Genomic DNA, 21,189 nt, shown 5'->3' with positions numbered 1-21,189 from the left:
AAGCTTTTGAGTTTCTAAAACACCCATCATACATCAGTTGTCTTTGTCTGGTGTTGCTTTTTTTTTTTTTTTTTTTTTTTTTTTTTTTTTTTTTTTTTTTTTTTTGGGAAAACTGGACATTGTATACTAGGACCCAAGGTCAAACAAAGATACAAAAAGATCCACAAACTACATAAGTACAAAACAAAACAATGGACCTGAACAGTACACACAAAAGAGTCCAAAACAAGTTTTGGGGCCCAAGACAAACACAGACAAAACTACAGAACTCTCTAGAACCTTGCAATCCCCTCCATTGCAGGAAATGTCAAGAGTCACCATCACAATCCGTCCAGCACTCCGACCAACCAGTGCTCCAACACTGCAGAGCATCCATGCCAGTGCAAACCCATGCCCTAAACCACCATCAAGCAGCCACCACCCAGAAACGAAGAATTTGGTGACTCCAACAACCTGCAACAACCCCCGTGCCGACACAACCAATAGAGGAAAGAAGCTGGTGGAGAAGCCACCAATGACAGTTCCAATAAAGGCAAACAAACAAAAGGTTGTGGTGTGTACATCCGAGTAAAAACTCTACGCACCTTCCAAAGAAAACACAGCCAAATGCTGTGAAGAAAAGAGGTTGCAAGTCAGGAAAGAGGAAGCAACAAGGAAGTATGGAGCCCACCCAAATGCAGACTGGAAGAAAATCGTCTCAAACTGAGGGTCAGGCCAAAAAGCTTGTGGGCTCCACCGATCCAAAACCACAAAATTAGGCTTTTTTCAATAATTTTCAAGTGACCACCTCTTTTAATAATCTTCCAATATGTTCAAAAATCTTATTTTAATATGGTAGTTTAATTTAATTACCTATATTAATTCAATTAAAATAATAAATTATGTTTGGCTTATACCCCTTTGGCCCCTCCTCGATTGGAGATGATTTTTTGTCAAATGGCTATATTTGGCCTATGACCCTTTGGCCTTCTCGGTTGGAGATGGTATAAAATATGGTTTGGCATTGTTCATTAAAATATAATTTCTTGCATGGCTATAGGGCTAAACATAGCCCTTTGGCCCTCCTTCGGTTAGAGATGGCCTAATACATTTCTTAGGTATGATGAGGTGGAGCTTGGTGAAAATGATAAACCAAAAAATATATATATGGGTGTTAAAACCGAATAAAATCATTTGCCTTGGTTTAATTTCATGTGTCACATTTCTGTTCTTCTTTTGCGTCATCTTGCAAATTATTTAAAATCGTTTTGGTCAAATACATAATATTTTTACTTCAATTGAAAAACTCATAATCTTATGGCCATTTTGAGATTGATGTGCTTTTTAAAAAAACTGCTTCTGATGTGCTTTAAGAATAATCTACTACAAAATAAAGCAATTAAGTGTTCAATGAACTGTATTTTTAAAGTGTTGTGAGTATGAAAAATAGTGTAAAAGCGTTTGATAATTTATAATTGTATATAATGACAAAAATAGATGTAACAATGTTGGTGGTGACGATGACAACGGTGATAAGAGCAAGGGTTGTGATGGCTATGTTTGGCATATGACCCTTTGACCCCCTCGGTTGGAGATGGTATAAAATATGGTTTGGCATTGTTCATTAAAATATAATTTCTTTCATGGCTATAGGGCTAAACATAGCCCTTTGGCCCTCCTTCGGTTAGAGATGGCCTAATACATTTCTTAAGTATGATGAGGTGGAGCTTGGTGAAAATGATAAACCAAAAAAAAAATATATATATATGGGTGTTAAAACCAAAGAAAATCATTTGCTTTGGTTTAATTTCATGTGTCGCATTTCTGTTCTTCTTTCGCGTCATCTTACAAATTATTTAAAATCGTTTTGGTCAAATACATAATATTTTTACTTCAATTGAAAAACTCATAATCTTATGGCCATTTTGAGATTGATGTGCTTTTTAAAAAAAAAAATTGCTTCTAATGTGCTTTAAGAATAATCTACTACAAAATAAAGCAGTTGAGTGTTTAATGAACTGTATTTTTAAAGTGTTGTGAGTATGAAAAATAGTGTAAAAGCATTTGATCATTTATAATTGTATATAATGACAAAAATAGATGTAACAATGTTGGTGGTGACGATGACAACGGTGATAAGGGCAAGGGTTGTGATGGTGGTGATGCCAATAAAGGGGTGTGGTTGTTGGGTTGGAGAGGCAACATCAGTGGTAGGGGTGGCGACAACAGCGATGGTGGCAGTTGTGGTAGCAGTGATGGCGGTTGTGTCTATGGTGGCAGTGATGGCGTGGTGGTAATGATGGCAATGGTAGTGGTGGCGCGTATGGTTGTGCTGGTGGTGGCTCAACTGTAGTGTGGTGGTGGCGGCAACAATGGTGGTGATAATGCAATGGTAGTGCAAGAGGTTAGGGTTTATAGTGGTGGTCACTTTGTTCTCCAATGATAAAATGTACCTACAAGAATAAATAATGTTATTTTTTAAAATTATTGAGCATATTAAGAATTAAAAATATTCATTAAAGGCTCAACTCTGCTTTTTATTAACTCATCCACATAAAACTTAACACATAAAATTAGAATTCCTTAATTCGAGTTCACCAAAAAAGTGTTTGTAAACTTTTAATTTTAAATATCGACTAAAAGAAATAATGTATATGCATGTTTTGACACAAACGAGTGACTTAGAATGCATACGACACCCAAAAGATTCTCAGAAAATGTCATCTATAAACAACTTATCAAGAAAGAAAGTAAAATAGAAAGAACATTGGCAAGGAGGGAAAAGGATTAATGTCGAAGCGATGAGTGTGACGCAAAATCTTTATACTATCGTGGGTTCTCTTTCTGCTTGGATGCCCATGGGGACTGCTTTTTCTTTGACGGTGGATGACATGCCCCAATCCCGCTATTCCTCTAATACCAGGATGGGCACGTGCCAACCGACACCCAAGGGTGACGAAGCCATTTTAAACATGCCTATAAATAAAACATATAATTAGAAAGAGATTCACAAATGCAAAATCGTGTTCAGAGCATACAACTAATCAAGAATTAAGTGAAAGAATTATGATAGAAACGTACGAACCGAGGAATGGGTTATACCATGATAAAACTCGAAGATCTCTACGCGGAGTTGCCTTGACGTCGAGATGATGTGCCTCAATTCTAACTCGTGAGGGGGCGTAAAACCAAAAAGGTGAGTGGACCAAAGTTTATAATAATATTACTAATAAGAAAACCATTTTATTTATGAACATATTAACCCCCTATTTTGAAAACTCATATATAATACTATATATAGGTTTTATGAAAACCCTAGCATGCCATGTAAAAAATTCGTAAAACATGTACGTAAAACTAGTGCTCAGAAAATGATAATATCGTCGCTCGAAGGCAAATTCATAATCTCATCAATATTGTACTCTCTAGGGGTATCATAGTCGCTCGAAGGCATTACCTGTCCATCATCCGAAGGTGAAGCTGTACGACATTGGGTTTTGCCAGTGAAGAAACCATGGTCCATGACCCGAAGGTGAAGTTGTACGACTCCGGGTTACGTCGAAGAAGAGGATATATAACATCACACACCGACATTAACCCCGAGCTAGTGAAGCTGGGGGTATATCATCAATATCATCTACTCCTCATCCGTTTGAAGGCAATACCTATCCATCACCCTAAGGTGAAGTTGTACGACACTAGGTTACGCTAGTGAAGAAACCATGGTCCATCACCCGAAGGTGAAGTTGTACGATCCCGGGTTACGCCGGAGAAGAGGTATATACATCAATCTTTTCAATTGTATCCTATGGCCATAGACATCTAATACCCGTGTTGTGTGGATGTGTTGTATGATAACCCGCTAGATAAGTATCAAAAACATACCTTGAAAATCTCATATCAAATCACCGAAGCTCAAAATCTCATAACCCATGGTAAACCATACTCGTAATTCCATAACCAATGAGAGCCATATGAATTCATATATGCAAATCAAATAATTTATGACCATTCGCCAAAACGTAATTTCAATAAATCATAAATATTTCGTAAACCATAATTATAGAAATCCATAAATCATAATATAAAACATACTCAAATCAAGAAATATGACATACTAGGCTAATATTTTATTAAAATATATAAGCTTAAAAGGGGTCCACTCACTGATTTTATTGCCCAAGAACTGCTTGAAGTAGAGAGGATGACGTTGCTTCCCGCCAACGCGCATGTGACTAAGCCCAATTTGACCGGGAAAAGCCCCAATTTCCCTCAAACCTGCCGAAAACCCTAAAAAGGGTGTGTGCTTCAAACCATCACCTCCGGTGCTCCGCCGCCTCCAAGGTTGTTTAGGCTTTGTTCCTGGGTTCAAGGAGAGTGTAATGGTGGTGGAGATCGAAAGAAATCATTTCACAAATGGTGGTTCAAAGTCAAGAACCACTCGAACCCGTTGATGGGTTTTCTCGCAACATCAGGGCTAAAACTCGTCGGGTTTGGCTGGAATTAAGTGTTGGGATGTTGTGATGAGGTTTGGTGGTGATGAAAGGTTGAAGAAAGCTAGAAAATTGGATGGAAAACCGCCGGGAAACTTCAAGGAAACCGGGTCAAGGGGAACTTGACTGGTTCCCCTCATTCTCTCATCCCTCATTTCCCTCCTTGCTCTCTCTTCTCATTGGTCACTCCTCACCTCCCTTTTTCTAATTGATCCAATTCCTCCTTTTCTCTCCTTTCTTTTCCATCTCAGCCACACACGTGGCATTAACTGATTTCTCCAGCAAAATCTGGAGCCTTCCAGATTTATGGTCAAATGACTATTTTGCCCTCGACTTCGTTCGTTAATAACTCTTTCATTATCACTCCAAATTACGTTCTGTTCCCATCCACACGTTCGTAGCGATTAGTACTACGAGGATACATCAAGAAAATGGATCTTACGTGACACGACAAGGCAGTTAACAAAAGTCAACGTATTTGCCTCGAAGGGTATTTTCGTAATTTCAAATTTTAAAATTATAAAAACCATAATTTTTTGAGACGGATTGTTATAGTGGGGGCCCCAACGACACCATGATTCGACATCTGTCCAACTATATCAGCATCCATGATCTATGGTCTTACAATGGTAAAAATGAAACAAAATCTCCACAACATGAAAACTCAGAAAGGAATCTTCAAAGGCTCTTTCTCTGCTACTTTTCTCCACACACACACACACACACACACACACACACACAAAAAACAAAACAAAACAAAACAAAACAAAAAAGAACATCAACTTTAATCCTTAAGCTTTACCAAATTCAAAAACCCTCCATCCTTTTCAGTTTCTCTGGAGCACGATGATAAAGGTAGATTCAATATGAATTAAGTTCTCTACTTTTTTTGTTAACTTTAATTTTGGTTGTTAGATTGAATTTCTCTTAAGAGAAATACACTTTTGCATTAATTTTTACATTTGAAATTTCTCATTTTAATGAAATGACATAATAATGTATGTTTTTTATTTCTCATCGTTAATTCCTAGATAAAAGCTTTAAAATTCTTTCTTTTTTGTGTAGAAAATGATACGTGTTATTTGTTAAAGTGAAAAGGTCCATATACAAATGTTAGTGCAAAGGCTACAAGCACTTCCCTTTCTCTAATGGGTGCCTTAGTATAAAAAATATACAATTTTCTTCAACAACTCGTCTCTGTTGGGTTACAACTTACATTGGCTAGCTTGTCATCGATTATTTGAATGAATAATATATATAAAGGTTGATTGAAGTCCAAGAGCATCAAGCACAAAACATGGTTATCAGTTAACTGTCCATATTACGTTTACACTGATTAGGGTTTAGAAGTTCAAAGGCTGGCATGGGGTGTGGTTTGCTGAACGTTTGGAAGTCCAAATCACAACTCTCTCAGCATGCGGTTTTGAAACGGCTGGTTGTCATTTACTTCGATAGGTTTTGCTGAACATACATACTACTAGGAGCCCTTAAGCCTAAGGCACTTACTGAAATCAGCTTTCTCACTTGTTCCTGACTGATATCTTCTCTGACAAGTAATCTTCTTACTATAAGTGATGTGGCCGCCATGTCAGCTTATGAGTATGAGTGCTATTTATCAGTGTAAGCAAATGATAGTACAAATATGTCGTAAAAGTAGCATTTTAATTTGTTAGATGTGTTGTTATTGTTGATTGAGAGTCAGTTAAGTTTCTTAAAGGCTAAGAATGATATATAGCAGTAGCTATAAATAGAATAGTTTACTCCATTAAGTCATAAACTCAATACAGAACATTTTACTCCATCTTTGAATTCTCTCTCATCTCTCTACAATCTCGGTTTCCCTCTAGATTTTTTACCATTGCTTTGACTTGCTATAATTCAGAAACGGAAGGACAAAGGCAAATGGAATCGAGTTAGTTTTAAACGGTGAAAGCTCCCTCGCAATGGTGATTATGTTTCTCAATGGAACAAGTTGATGGCTAGTCAAAATGAATTCATTCATGGAGTCTTAACTGATGAGAAGATTCTTCTTCATAAAAAATAAAAAAAATAAAAAAAATAAAAAAAAAAACTGATGAGAAGAAACCTTCTGTCATAGATATCGAAGGCATCGGGGAAGTGGAAGTCGGTGTTCTGAGGATGTACCCGCATCTGTTAGTTGAAGCCTATGAACTTAAAATGAGAATGATTGCCTATTGGAAGGTTGTCTTGAGGAGGCTTGTCGTTCAGGCAGGACTAGACGCAGTACCTCTCAAATGCGCACCCATTGTGTCGTCCTAAAATGACAAGATCCGCCCTCTTCTGGATGCGGTAGACAAGTTACGCAGCTTGATGTTGATGGATGAAGGCATTCAGCTGCTAACGATTGTGATGGTCGGAGACCAGTCATCGGGGAAGTCTAGCGTGCTCGAATCCTTGGCTGGCATCAGCCTCCCTCGGGGCCAAGGCATCTGCACGAGAGTGCCTCTTATTATGAGGCTGGAACACCACTCGAATCCTCAGCCTGAACTTTCCTTGGAGTACAATGGCAGATTTGATCGTACTGATGAAGACAATATCGCCAAAGATATTGTGAAAGCTACTAATTCTATTGCGGGGGAAGGTAAGAGAATTTCGAACACGCCACTTACCTTGTTGGTGAAGAAGAATGGGGTTCCGGATCTGACTATGGTTGATCTTCCGGGAATCACAAGGGTTCCGGTCCATGGCCAACCTGAAAATATTTATGATCAGATCAAAGATGTGGCCATGGAGTATATTAAGCCGGAAGAAAGTATTATTTTGAATGCATTGTCTGCTACAGTGGATTTTACGACGTGTGAGTCAATCCGGATGTCACAAAGTGTAGATAAAACTGGTGAGAGGACTCTCGCTGTGGTTACGAAAGTGGACAAGGCACCGGAAGGACTACTTGAAAAGATCACTGGAGATGATGTAAACATTGGTCTTGGTTATGTCTGTGTAAGGAATAGGATCGGTGACGAAACTTACGAAGAGGCAGGGGCGATGGCTCATGAACTACTTCAAACCCATCCCCTGCTTTCGAAGATTGACAAGTCCATTGTCGGTATTCCAGTTTTAGCACAGAAGCTGGTCCAAATTCATAAAAAAACTGAGGGATGCGAAGGAGGTGGTGGCCAAGACTATGCACAGCATTATCACTCATGGTGATTGATAAAGTCACTCTGTCGACAAATCCGTACTTGAAAGGCGTGGTAAATTATTCCAACAATATTTGCATTTGATTGATAAAGTCATTCTAAATGATGAGGCAAGTAAACTCTTTTGTGAGGCAATGGATGCTGTGAATAAGAAGATTAGGCCATTGGTTGGTGGTACCAATGAAAATGTGGAACCTCCTACAACCAAAGGAGATATGGAATGTCGTGCAAAAAGAAAATCGATAGTAGATGATGTTGGTTTTCTTGAACCTGAAGGATCTGGAAAAATACTTAAAAAGGGAAAAGAGAAAGGAAAATGCAAGAAGAGGGTTAATGGTAACCTTTATCATGGGTGTGGGCAATATGGAGTTAATCATGACAAAAGAAATTGTCCGGAACTCCACAATCGGTAAGAATACATATTCCGCGTGTTTTTCTATGTATATCGTGCAATTAATATATCAATAGTTGAAATGCGTTTGTTGTGTTTGATGTATAATAGCATTATTATTGTTAATCAGCATTTTTATGATTTCTATTTTGGTTAATTGCTAGATGAGCAATACTCATTGTCCATAGGAAGCTGATCTCATTTTTTGTTCCTAATTTGCATGGTGTTAATGAGGTTCCTCTGTTTTGCATAAGTTTTATTCTATGAATTTGGAGGAATTGGCCATGAACTTGCAGGATGAGGAGCACTCATTGTCCATAGGAAGCTGATCTTATTTTTTTTGTTCCTAATTTATATGGTGTTAATGAGTATCCTCTATTTTGTATAAGTTTATTCTATGAATTTGGAGGAATTGGCCATGAACTTGAAGGAATTCACGTATTTTGTATGACTTTATTTAGAAATTTATAGTTCAATGATAAAGAAGAATAGCATACCAACTTTGGAGACAACATGGAAGACATCAAATGCCTTTTTTTATTTCATGAATATCAATCCAATTCTTTTACAATGCTTCTCATACACAGTGAAAAACAATAACAATTTACAAAATGCTGATAAATAACTTTGGAGTCAACATGGAAGACATCCGCAACTTCTTTTTCATATTCCTGCTTGCTGCTAATTTGCTAAAGCTTGAGTTTTGCAACTTCCTTTTCATACTTTGCTTGTTGGTTGCTGCTCATCAACTCAGCAACTCGAATAGGAAATCCATGATATGAGTGAGGCTTCCTTTTGTAAACCAAGATATGAAAATAGGTCAAGAACTTGACCAAGGCTCCTGTGATCTTGACGTTTAGCTTCCTATTTGAAATGGATAAATGCCTTCAATTGATCTTCACTCTCCCATGCAGTGCCATAGATCCTCTGCAGCATCTGTTTCTTTTCATCTCCTCTGCAACATCGGTTCCTTTAAATTTCCATCTCAAGACTCGACACAAACACTGTACATTTCACTTGTGTAGCTAATAAAAATATCATCTACGCACAGTTCCTCCACATTAAATCATCACCTTCCATACTATATTGAGACTGAAAATAGTGAAACCCTTACCATTATACCAAAGTGCTTTCTAGTGTTTTAAATGTATCTGTCTGTGTGCAGATCGAACCAAATTGACCAAATATGCACAAGAAAAAACATTAGATGCCCTACACAAAATCATTCGGCAAACTGATTAAGATTTTCATATCAAAATACAGCGATTTGTACAAAACGGACAAGGAAAATGAAATAACAAATGTCTAGAAATTGAAAGACTAATAAAGTAAGATTGTGACCAAAGTCTCATCACAACAAACATACAGAAAGCATACCTTGCAACTACAATAAATATATGATGCAATCACACACCAAGTTAAGGAAAAAGAGGAAGTTTCAGTTGCTACAGTATAAGAACTTTTCACATTAGACTACTAATTCAAAGGATACAATTGAGAAAAAAATGAACCCTACATGTGATCAGCTATGTTGTTCAATGGCAATATCAAAGCCCATGTATATAAACCTGAAAATTAAGGTTTTCATTTCAAAACAAGCGTGGTGTGTCATGTGTAAATAACAGCTTAAATAATTGATATGTGATAAAGACAATGAAAAGCTCACTTACACAAACATCTCCGCTAGTGATGATATCAAATGGAAAAAGGAAGAAACAAATCTTTGAGAGTTTTCTGATAAATTTGAATACGTATAATGCTTCATGACCTACAACAAAACACCAGTTTGTCCATGGCACAGCTTTACCGTAGAATATATTAAAAAGAAAAAATGTACAGTTCTTCCACTTACCATTCATGTGAACAATATTGACACAATACCAAACAGACCAAGACCTTCTGCAAGCATGTAACTAAAGAGATGATAGTTCTACGTCAATTTGCATATAAGGAGAAGGTCTTAAAACTAATTTACATAAGATGAAAAATGGCCAAGAGATCACTCACGAGAAATATGGAAAAAGGACAAACAGACAGCACTCCAAGTTTTGAAGACTGAAAAGATAACAAGACAACCTCGTTATTTCCACCGTAGTACTAACTAAACAAAGGCCAGCAAAGAATGGAAGAAAAGAATCACTCACTTGTCAATATCCAACCCTGCATACTTAAAAAGGTTTTCACAATTAAGGTTTCACAATTAAGACCACTCACTTGTCAATAACCATGGCCATCACGTGTGCACACTACAGTCAAACACATATAAATAGTTCATCACCATTATCAACTACTCTGCACAGGATTTTCAAAAATGGATAACTAACCTACAATGCAAATGGCATCATTGGCAATATATGGCATATACAGAGTCATTTTTTAAGTAAAAGCAAATGACAAACAATTTAATTAGTAATGAAAATGGCAGCCTCAATAGCAAATCCTTACCAATCGGGGGCTTTCCCTGCAAAATCAAAACTCAAAAGGTTATAAGGTCCCGAGTTCATACTATATTAATTCAATCCATTCAAATCTGCAACCAATTTGAATTAGAACTCAAAAGGTCTTTACCCTAAAACCCGAAAGAAAACCACCAAATTTATGGACCAATTTGAAACCATAATCATCACGAATCAGAACGCAATAGGTTTTTGTGTTTAGAATTTGAAAAATATAAACCCCAATTGTTCAACCCAAATTCCAAATTAATCACCTAAAATAGTAAATGAGGAGGAGACCCATACCTGAAATCTCAAAGGTTTTGCATACCTGCTGCTGCTTGTTTTCAACCTTATAAGCTAAGCGAGTCACACTTTGGATTTGTTTCCCTGTTTGTCTGCATATAGAAATTTGGACATCCCGAATCAGAAAAAAACCCCAATTGTTCAACCCAAATTTCAAATTAATCATCTAAAATAATGAATGAGGAGGAGACACATACCTAAAATCTCAAAGGTTATTTGCGTTGGCCTGTGAATTGGCTAGTGCGAAGCTTTGCTCGTGGGAGATGATGTGCGTATGCGTCGCAAGAAAGAGGCGGGAACCAGAAAAGAAAAGGGAAAAAGAAAGATTATATCAGCTCTGTATATCAACTATTTAATCTCAATCACCCATTTCATCCAATGGTCAGGAGAAGGCTCCTCATTTTTTTGAAAAAATGAGGATCCCTCCCCTTAAGCAATCTGTATACATATATATATATATATATATATGTATATGTTCTCCTTTGTATCCCTTTTTATCTTGCTATTGTACGGCAGTTGTTTTAGTCTAGTGTTGCTTTGTTTCTTGTTTGGGCCTTGCATCAAATTGAAGAAGGAAACAAAGCATTTAGACAACATTGTTGATGAAATGGTCAAGTGGGGGAGAATGTGGATTGAATAAAGGCAATCATGTCACGTCGTCCTCCTTGTATGAGGCGGAGGGACTTTTTTATGTAATTAAAATTTAGTCTCAGTATCATCACAATTTTTTTTTTTTTTTTTTTTTTACTCTTTTTAGTTTCTCACACAATTGTCCAAAAAATAAAATAAAATAAGCTAAAAGAATGTGTGTGAAAATTACTTTTCAAAAATATTTGTAAAGTTGGTCATGTATTGAAAAAATTGTATCATCCATCTAATAAAATTGGCGTAAAACTGAGTTTTGTGACACTTTAAATTTATATAGCCGACCTCACACTTATTGAAATGAGGTTTTGTTGTTGTTATCTACTCAATAAATTCATGATTGTTGCATGATAAACTGATGATGCAAGAGAATCACTTTTTAAGAGGATCGAATAACTAATGAACCCAAAAATATCTCAAACAAGGTGACCTACAAACAAATAATGAAGAAAGTAAGAAAAATGTAAAGCCCATTGGCAAGGAGGGACAGATAGATGTTGAAGCTCTGAGTGTGGGACAAAGATTGTCTCCCCTTCCACTTCTGGTGTCCTCCCGTATCCTTTTGTTTGTGTGATCACGGTTAAACCATGTCAACATTTTATATTACTATTTATTTTTGTCTTATTATCTCTATAACAAAAAAAATATAAAATATTGATGCGACTTAACCGAGACCCCATAAAATAGAATGACACCGAAAATAAAAGGGCAGGCAATCCTTACCCCTGAATGTGACGCAAAGTCTTTGTACCGTGGGTTCTCTTCTCTTCGCTCTCACAGATCAGATGCTAAACTCATTGTGATAGCCGACGTCCATCAAATTCATACGTGTAGTTTTTACCGCTTGAATGCCGTGGGAACTTTTTTTTGGTTGGACGGTTGTGGGCCCCAACGACATTATCATTCGACACGTGTTCTCAACTCGCAGCATCATGATCTATGGCCGTACATTGGATAAAGTGACAGTATTCCTACAATGTGGAAACTCAGAAGGGAAGCTTCAAATGCTGTGTCTTTTCCACTTCTCTCCACAAGAAAAGCAGCAACCTTAATTCCTTAAGCTTTACCAAACTCAAAAACCCTCCATCCATTTCAATTTCTACCCTTTTATTTTTATATATTTTCCTCAATTTCTACCCTAATTTTTTGGATTTTCATGTTCTTCTCCAATTGCTCTGGAGCACAATCATTAAGGTAAATTCAATTTCAATCAATTTCTTTACTTTTTATTTAAAAAAAAAAATTTAGATTAGATTGAATTTCTCTAATGGGTACCTTAGTTTTCTTACCAAAGTACAAAAATTACATCATTTTCTTGAACATCTCGTTTCTGTTAGTGGGATGCGCTTTCTTGGTCGTACATTCCTATGCTCCAGATTTTCTGGTTCTAAGCACTTCTGAGATAAGCACTTCTGGGGTTTCCAGATTTTCTGGTTCACTAGATTGCAAGGGTTTTCTTAGTTTAGATGACTACAAAGCAAAGTGCTTTTACCTTAAATCCAACAACCCATGTGTCTCCCAAGGCTATATAAACTATCTTAACATTTTCTACTGCAATTTTGGAACTTTTCCTCAATTGGGTTATTGCTGTATGTTTCTTTGGCTTCTGGTTTTGTTCTATGTGTTGGGGAACACAGCTTCTGAGTACTTTTGTTCTTCACTTGATAGTTTATCTAGGTTGTTAAAATTGTCCCCTACAATTGCTGGGGTAACCCTGCTTTCTCTTGGCAATGGAGCCCCTGATGTGTTTTCCAGTCTTGTTTCGTTTATGGGTGGCGGGACGGGCGAAATTGGTCTTAATACAGTTTTGGGCGGTGCTTCCTTTGTGTCGTGTGCTGTGGTTGGAATCTTAAGCATTTCAATGCGCAAAAGGCGCATTCGAGTTCACAAAGCGGACTTTGTGAGAGATATTTGCTTCTACCTTTTGGTCATTGTATGTTTGGGTGTTATCTTGATTCACAAGGAAATAGATGTGTGGGCTGCAATGGCTTTCTCTTCGCTCTATATTGCTTATGTGATTGTGGTTTACGTCTCACACAAGCATCGGAAGAAAAGCGAAGAATTGAGCTGTAATTCGAGTAATGAGAGTGACTTGACTGTGCCAATTCTTAGCAGCATTGAAGAGGAAGATCTCAGTGCTGCAGAGGAAGGAGCTGCACAAGGCAGTTCTGAAGTAGTAGAAGTCAAGAAATGCTGCTCTAATCTTAGATCATCGGTTTTTTTTCGCACGCTGATTTTCATACTTGAGCTGCCGCTTTATCTGCCTAGGAGATTGACTATTCCTGTTGTTTGTGAAGAAAGATGGTGTAAGCCATATGTAGTTGCTTCAGTGACACTAGCACCAGTGCTTTTGTCAACACTTTGGAACCATCAATTTGGAAATTTTAGCTTCAAGACAAAGCTTGCCATCTATATTATCGGTTTGATTTTTGGAATCACTTTTGGGATTGTTGCTTTTTTGATAACTGAGAAGTCAAGCCCACCAAAAAAGTGCTTATTTCCTTGGCTTGCCGCAGGGTTTGTAATGAGTGTTACTTGGAGTTACCTTACAGCTCAAGAATTGGTAGGGTTGTTAGTTTCAATAGGGTACATATCAGGTGTGAGTCCTTCAATATTAGGGCTGACAGTCCTTGCTTGGGGCAACTCACTTGGGGACTTGATTACAAATTTGACAATGGCTTTGAATGGTGGAGCAGAAGGAGCTCAGATTGCATTTTCAGCATGTTATGCTGGCCCTATCTTCAACACTCTGTTTGGATTAGGGTTATCGCTTGTTGGCTCAGCTTGGTCTAAATTTCCGTCACCTGTTTTGATCCAGAGTGATGCATACCTCTTGGAGACCGTTGGTTTCTTGGTTGGCGGCTTGCTTTGGGCACTCGTGGTTCTACCGAGGAGAGGTATGAGGCTTGATGGGGTGTTGGGAGGTGGGCTTTTGGTTGCGTACATCGGTTCCATGTCTTTGAGGTTGATTCAAACACTTTGGTAGTATGAGTTAATCCTGTAAACTTTTAACTAGTTAATGTAAATATAGTTGTTTACAAGCTTTGTTTTGTGTGGTTGAGACACTAAGTTAATTGCAGCTTTTGTTTAGCTTGATTTGAGGTGGTAAGTGTAGTTGACAAGCCTTTAATTAGTGAAAAGAAATGTGTACATTGAATTGTTTGTTTGAGTAAACTGTTAATATCCTGGCATCTAGTTTCTCTTGTATATGGAAATTATGTGGCTTGGGAAAAGGCATGTCTTTGCAAGAGATTCGGCGATTGCAGGTTTGAGTTGTAAAAATACTCTTTTAACAAGAAGACGAATAAGTTGTGCTATCGTCAATCGTTGCACGTCAAGCTATCACAACCATTATCTGTTCGGAATTTTATTGTGACGCACTTATAAGAAAAATCAAATTGTAGTTTTTGCCGTGACATCATTTCACCATTGAATAACACTCTTCCCTTCCCTCATCTTCACTCTCTTTCCCTTTCCTTCTCTCTCCGTCGTCTCCTCTCTCTAGGCCACCAAAAAGCCAAGGTCTAACCACACCCTGTACCACAAATCACCACATATAGAAATTGTAGGATTTGGTGCCAAAATAAACTTCCATTTTCATCGCGAGAACAAGTACTAAGTAAGCAGAAATTGAATAAAAATCCAAGGAGGATAAGGATCGAACACTTTACCTAGAGGAGAGGCACCAACCTTCGAAGGTTTAAGTGTCCGATTGCTATATCCCCTTGTTTCTATGCTCAAGTTTGCTTAGTTTTTGTTTATGGAAGATGATTTTCACGCACATTTTTTAATTTATCCACTCTTGTTTGTTTATGGTTTTTGGATCAAATAAAGCAAGGGAAAAAAAACATAAATAAGCTGGTATGCTAAACGATGAAGAATTGTGTAGAAAATACTTCTCTTATTTTGAGAAAAATGTAAGTTGATTTGGAACAAAAGTTTGCTTGCAAGAATGTAATGCACAAAAAAATATTGAAATAGTAAATAAATGCGAAACTCGGTAAACTTATAGGCAATAAAGTGAAAAAACTCAAAATTTATTTCTTCAAACTAAAAGAGAGGCTACCGCTGCCCATCCTCCTTCTATTGTCAACCCTCTCATTTTTCGGCATTATCACTGGCCATGCCACCCTACATGGACCGTCACTTGTATTAGTCTAATTTCATTACATGAAAATGAGAGGGTGACCTGATTTGAATTTGAAACATTTTCCGAAGTTCGACGGATTTTGATTGGTTATAAAAAGTGGAGCGACCTAATTTTTTGCCCTAATCTCATTATAGTTTGCATGCTGATTAACAGACTGTGCAATCCAAGAACGTAGGTCAATTTACCGAACCTCGTTAACTTGTGTTGCTCTTCAGTTTCATTTTTCAATTCTCTGATTGCCTCGTCAATATGCCCGTCGACATGTTCGTAAGTAGTCACACCATGCTGCTAAACTTTTAAAACTAATAATTGCGTTAGGCAGGAGGATGATTGATCGATCAAAGACCGGCCCCCATATCAACTTGGAATTTGTCAAGTGGTCCTATGACTTTGCAGCCTCTGTATAAATTATTACTCAATCCCGGGCTTCGAGCCAAATCATGATTCTTGTACTTTTTTTATCTTTCATCGTTGAATTAAAATTGTGAGTGATCATAATTTTATTTTTATTATACTATTGACAAAGTAAAGGTGACACATCATAATTAATTGGATAAATGTAATTAATGGCTAGAGGACACAGATCTGAATCCAACCAAATCAAAGGTTCACGTTGCAGAAAAAAATAAAAAAACATTACTTACTAACTAATTAGGGTACGTCAAAACTTCGATAGAGAAATACGAATAAGATATGTGCTATCGTTTTCGCATGGGCGATTCCCCTGTTGATTTGTGTGGAATGACATCTAACCGTCAAACGGTCAGAAACTGTATGCATGCACGTGTAAGCGATTGCTTTTCTTAGTAAAGTTTACAAGTAACGCAATTGTTTGCCTTATTCGTTATATTTTTAAGGCTCCTAATGGAATCCCTTGATTTCTTATGGTGGATTGAAAGAATTGTTTCTGACGACTTCATCAAATGTGATTTATGTGTACACATATTTATATAGAGAAGGAAATGATTGCATATGCTTTAGCTTCATTTGAGGCAGATAGTTATATTTATTACTAGAGGTCTATGGTTCTAGATTGTTTTGTCTCTACCCATGCTCGTGATATTTCGTTTTGTTCTTGTTGATCGATTTGTCTTTGCGGGTCTTGGCATGGTCCCCCTGCTTCTATCTTTTCCATTTACCTTCATCATTATCAATAAATTAGGTGGATGATGGGCAGGTGGGGTTTCTAGGTGTAATGGTCCTCATTTCTTCGGGAGAGGATAGGTGCCTCGCACGTGACTATTGTGAAGAGCTAATCTCGCTTAATCTTTCTCTATTTAGAAAAAGAACTAAGATAATATAATGCTATTTAGATACACAAAATTAACATATATATTAGCACAATTTTAATAGTATTGGCTCTATATTTGCATGTAAAACTCACATGTATTAGTAAATGTTAATTTCGTATGTCCAGATACATCACTCTCGAAATACGTAATGACTATATAAAAGTGCATTAGGCAAAAAGAGTCACTCTCTTGTATATTATAATGTCTTGCATCATCGTGATTGATGTTGATTAGGAAAGAGGATACATTTCATGAGGCCAGTTGCAGTCGATTCAAAGGGCGTCACAACTTGGCGCAGAGCATTCTTAAAGCCATGCTGAAATCTGAATGGTCACAACGGCATTGAATTGTTGTCCAATTTCTATGCAGTGTAGTCCAAAATACATGGGGACATATATCATCTTCTGAGAAAACGAAGGAAAGTATCTTCTTTCTTGCAGACCTTGACTAGATCATAGAAAACTGATATAGCAAATAACGATATGACAATGCTCAGCAAGGCGACAAGGAGTTCACCCTTTTTGAACATCAATTATTGTAAACTACTGCATAAGCTCAAATGTTTGATCTCCATTTTGTTGATGATGTTCTTCTTACTCCAAGTCTCCGGCTCCTTACTTTGATTCTGGATAAAATATGGGTCAATTTCAACAACAAAAAAAGGATAAAATAAAATAAAATGTTTCATATTTTAGAAAAAAAGAATAAAGTTAAGAATTATTGAATTCAATCAATATGGCGACATATAAGGGAGCAATAAATTATTTTGATGTCCACTAATATGTTGTTCTTGAAGAGAATCGTGAGTAGAATAAGACTCATGGACCATGAGCCTGTCATGTTTAAGTTCAAAAACAATGATTTAGGCTTCCAAAATCGCAAGATAAAGTTTGTAATAAATTTCAAACTTTTCAATTTCTATTCGAATTCATGTCATTTAATTTCCTAAGACGCCTGAGCTTCCCCAACTATGGTCATAGGCTTTTTGAGTTGTTTTGCTCCCAATGTAATTCATCAATTCTGAATTAATTAAATAATCTTTTTCTCTCAAACTCTTATTGGGTTCCAACAAACTTGGTTCTTCGAGGGCATACACTTGTAACCCTCTACGCTCATGTTGCGTCAATTCCTTCTCATTTTAATTCAGTGTGTCAAGAACAAGGCCCAGTACACCAAGTTTCATAGGACAGTTTATTGAAAAATTTATTCCAAATTTCCAACCACTTGTATTATTACAATTGGTGCACAAAGTGTGTTCTCCGCACTGAAAAATCTCTCTGCGTGCATCAAACTACTCTTCTTGAAAAAACACTCTACCTTGAGCTTCCTTTGCATTTTTCTCTGTCGTTCGGATGACCTTTACCACTTCAAATCTCACAGGACCCACTAACAACGATCATACCTTGGAGGAACATCAAAATTTAGGATGCTGTCACCCAAAAAATCTGAAGCAATTGTTTCTTCTACTTCCGTTTGTTAGAACATACACAACCTTAATTATTGACATCAACGACATGTTCTAGCCAAATGAAGATATCGTTTTGTAGAAATAGCGGATTGAGGAATCCATTGAAGATCTGGAAACTAGAATGGAAGGGCTTTCAAATGATATATGGCGTGATGGTTGAGTACAGTTAATGAACTCGAAATTTGGCCCGCAACAAGGTTGCTTCTAGTTTCCACACAACATTGAAGCTCTGTGGTATTTTGCCGATATATGTTCACATATTTTTTTTGTTGATGCACAGGTTGCTGTATTGGAACTAGACACCCAAAACTGAGTGAGTTTTGACGACAAACTGAGATAATGCACGAAGATACCACTATTGATTAATTAATAACATCAAAGTCTTAAGTGTTCAGTTCATATTGGTTACCTGTTAGGACTACGCAAAATAGCACAAAGCACCATTTCTGCGCGCTACGTTCTTGACAGCCTATATGATCGAAGGTATGTTGCGACAATGTTGTATTTACATGATTTCAAATCTTCAAAATTACTAGGTCAAATTAACTATCAGCTTGCATGTCAATGAAGGGAATCCTAACTCTGAAAGAGAGCTTGAACTTTGAACAGAAGTCTCAGTATGCCAGCCTACCAGCCTGTCCATACAAGTCATTGCGTATCAACATTTCATGTCCCATTCCTGGAAGCCCCTCATGAGGATACTTGTGCTGCATTTGCTTGGGAGAATCGGCTACAAACGGAAACACTTGTTAGTACTACATTCCAGAAGTCAAGGAGAAAGCAGAGAGCATTAAAGAGAGAAGTCCTAACCCATCTCTGACACATCAGGCAGTTTATCAAGTGCATCGAGGATAGCTCTTTCATGCTCCTAAACCAAATTAAATATTATTCATAAAATTGTTTTCAATAGAGTTTAACAAGAATAGTTGAGTTCTTAATCACCATGTAATTGAATACAAACTGCAGGATGAGGCCGGAAACTTACTCGAAGGATTAGCTTTGCCTTTTCTATATGAAGTGGGACTACTCTTTCTTGACTAAGCAGCTTATAAGCCTGCCACAAGCAAAACAAGCAGCGTAAGCAAACTCACGACAAGCAGCTGCTTCATGGTATATAATAAGGCATTCCGATAATCTGGACCACCAAACCAAGAAACCTGTGTAAATACCGTTGTAGAAGAATGCTGCATTATAAACGCATCTCCACAGAATTTCTGTGGCTAAGATCCCTTTAAATGAACAACTGACGACATGACAGGCACGCCTCATTTCCATGGAAACTTTTAGCAACAGACATGCTGATATAACGACACTTGGTATGAGAGATTTTTCAGTGTACAGATATGCTGAAAAGTCTCCACAGATTTCTAGGTGTACCGGGAACACGGTTTGGTACACCAAGTGTCATAATACAAGTGGGGAGAAGTTTTTGTTGAGAATCAATGATAGGTAGAATCAATGTTAGGTATGGTTGAGTGGAAAAAATTAGGTGCAATTAATGGGTTTTGTGTGGTAGCAAATAATCTTAGTTTAATTAAGTGTGTGGTGTAGCTTTCATTTGGTTTGCTATAAATACCCAAGTCCCCAAGCATTGTAATCATCCAAGGAAAAACAAAGCCTAGAGCTAAATAAGAAAAGCTTTGCTAATTAGTTTGTTTTGTGAGCTTTCTTTAAGAGTGTGCTCTATTTTTCTTCTTCTTGGGATCATTAGAGTTATCTTGGATACTCTTCTTATTCAACAATTGGTATCAGAGCCAAGTCGGTCAGGGATCGTTCTTGGTAGAGCATTGGTTGTAAAGTCTCTTGAAATTCCGAGTATGCTCTGTGGTTGCAGTTTTGACTGATCTTCCACATCAGAAAAGATTTCTTGAGATTATTGCTGGGGTTATCACAAACCTTGAGAGGGAGCTTCTTTGTGTCGAGAGTAGTGTATTACTCTGCACGGTAGTCACTCAAGCTTGTTTGGTGTAGTCAAAGTCTTGCCGATACGATGGGTGATCTTCAAGTTGTTGGAGGAATCAAGAAGCTCAACAACCAAAACTATAACACGTGGGCAACGTGTATAGAGTCTTACCTTCAAGGTCAAGACTTGTGGGAGGTTGTCGGTGGTAGTGAAGTTACACAACCGGCAGCGGAAGATGCTAACGACGTCTTGCGGAAGTGGAAAATTAAAGCAGGCAAATCAATGTTTGCCTTAAAGACCACAATAGAAGAAGAAATGTTGGAGCACATTCGGGATGCTAAAACGCCAAAGGAAGCATGGGACACTTTTGTTACTCTTTTTGAAGAGGAACGATACAAAATTGCAACTTCTCGAGAATGAGCTGCTATCGATGGTACAACGCGACATGACGATTGCCCGGTACTTTCACAAGGTGAAGTCGATATGCCGCAAAATTTCAGAATTAGATCCAACAGCTCCTATTGGGGAAACCAGGATGAAGAGAATAATTATCCATGGTTTAAGACCCGAATATCGAGGGTTCATTGCCGCTATACAAGGATGGCCGACACAACCATCGCTTGTTGAGTTTGAAAATTTGCTTGCAGGTCAAGAAGCTATGGCCAAGCAAATGGGAGGAGTCTCACTGAAGAGTGAAGAGGAAGAGCTCTACACCAACAAAAGCAAAGGCACCTTCAAGCGGTACACTGGTAGTGGATCTAAAAAGGATGGAGAAAAGGTGCAAAGTCACCAAGGAAATGGAGGCTCTCGTTCTGGGGAAGCTTGGAAGAATCGCGGTAATAGTAAAAAGTTTAGTGGCAATTGTTACAACTGCGGGAAGATGGGCCACATGGCGAAAGATTGTTGGATCAAGAAAGAGCCTGTTGAAAGTGATACTGCTACTTCCAGTTCGAAGGAGAATAGTGA

At 37.6% G+C, this 21,189-nt stretch overlaps 2 protein-coding genes and 1 pseudogene across 3 annotated transcripts in view; 2 read left to right on the top strand and 1 right to left on the bottom strand.

Moving 5' to 3' along the window:
* Nucleotides 1–6,602: 6,602 nt before the first annotated feature.
* Nucleotides 6,603–7,643, top strand: LOC137713285 (putative dynamin-related protein 4A; annotated as a pseudogene).
* Nucleotides 7,644–12,406: 4,763 nt separating this feature from the next.
* Nucleotides 12,407–14,641, top strand: LOC137713176 (cation/calcium exchanger 2-like). 2 transcript variants are annotated; one of them, XM_068452443.1, is made up of 2 exons: nucleotides 12,407–12,604; nucleotides 13,079–14,638. In XM_068452443.1, the coding sequence occupies exons 1-2, from the start codon at nucleotides 12,567–12,569 to the stop codon at nucleotides 14,394–14,396; spliced, it is 1,356 nt and encodes a 451-aa protein (XP_068308544.1). In that variant the 5' UTR covers nucleotides 12,407–12,566; the 3' UTR covers nucleotides 14,397–14,638. The 2 variants fall into 2 exon arrangements, with proteins under 2 accessions (XP_068308544.1, XP_068308543.1); XM_068452442.1 differs by lacking the exon at nucleotides 12,407–12,604 and having other exon boundaries at nucleotides 12,612–14,641.
* Nucleotides 14,642–18,797: 4,156 nt separating this feature from the next.
* LOC137713946 (protein EMSY-LIKE 1-like) overlaps nucleotides 18,798–21,189 on the bottom strand; it is a 9,697-nt gene continuing 7,305 nt past the window's right edge. Inside the window, exons 7-9 of the mRNA XM_068453307.1 lie at nucleotides 19,306–19,374; nucleotides 19,131–19,188; nucleotides 18,798–19,050 (exon numbers count right to left, since the gene is read on the bottom strand). Coding sequence (XP_068309408.1) covers nucleotides 18,935–19,050; nucleotides 19,131–19,188; nucleotides 19,306–19,374 — 243 coding nt within the window. The 3' untranslated portion in view covers nucleotides 18,798–18,934. The remainder of the gene's footprint in view (nucleotides 19,051–19,130; nucleotides 19,189–19,305; nucleotides 19,375–21,189) is intronic.

Source organism: Pyrus communis, chromosome 13 (genome assembly GCF_963583255.1).
Source record: "Pyrus communis chromosome 13, drPyrComm1.1, whole genome shotgun sequence".
NCBI classification, from domain to species: Eukaryota; Viridiplantae; Streptophyta; class Magnoliopsida; order Rosales; family Rosaceae; genus Pyrus; species Pyrus communis.
The sequence above is the reverse complement of the archived record's forward strand: the minus strand, read 5'-3'. Positions and strand labels throughout refer to the sequence as shown.

Coding starts and splice junctions, on each gene's coding strand:
- LOC137713176 (XM_068452442.1), top strand. CDS start 12,678: ATGGGTACCTTAGTTTTCTTACCAAAGTACAAAAATTACATCATTTTC.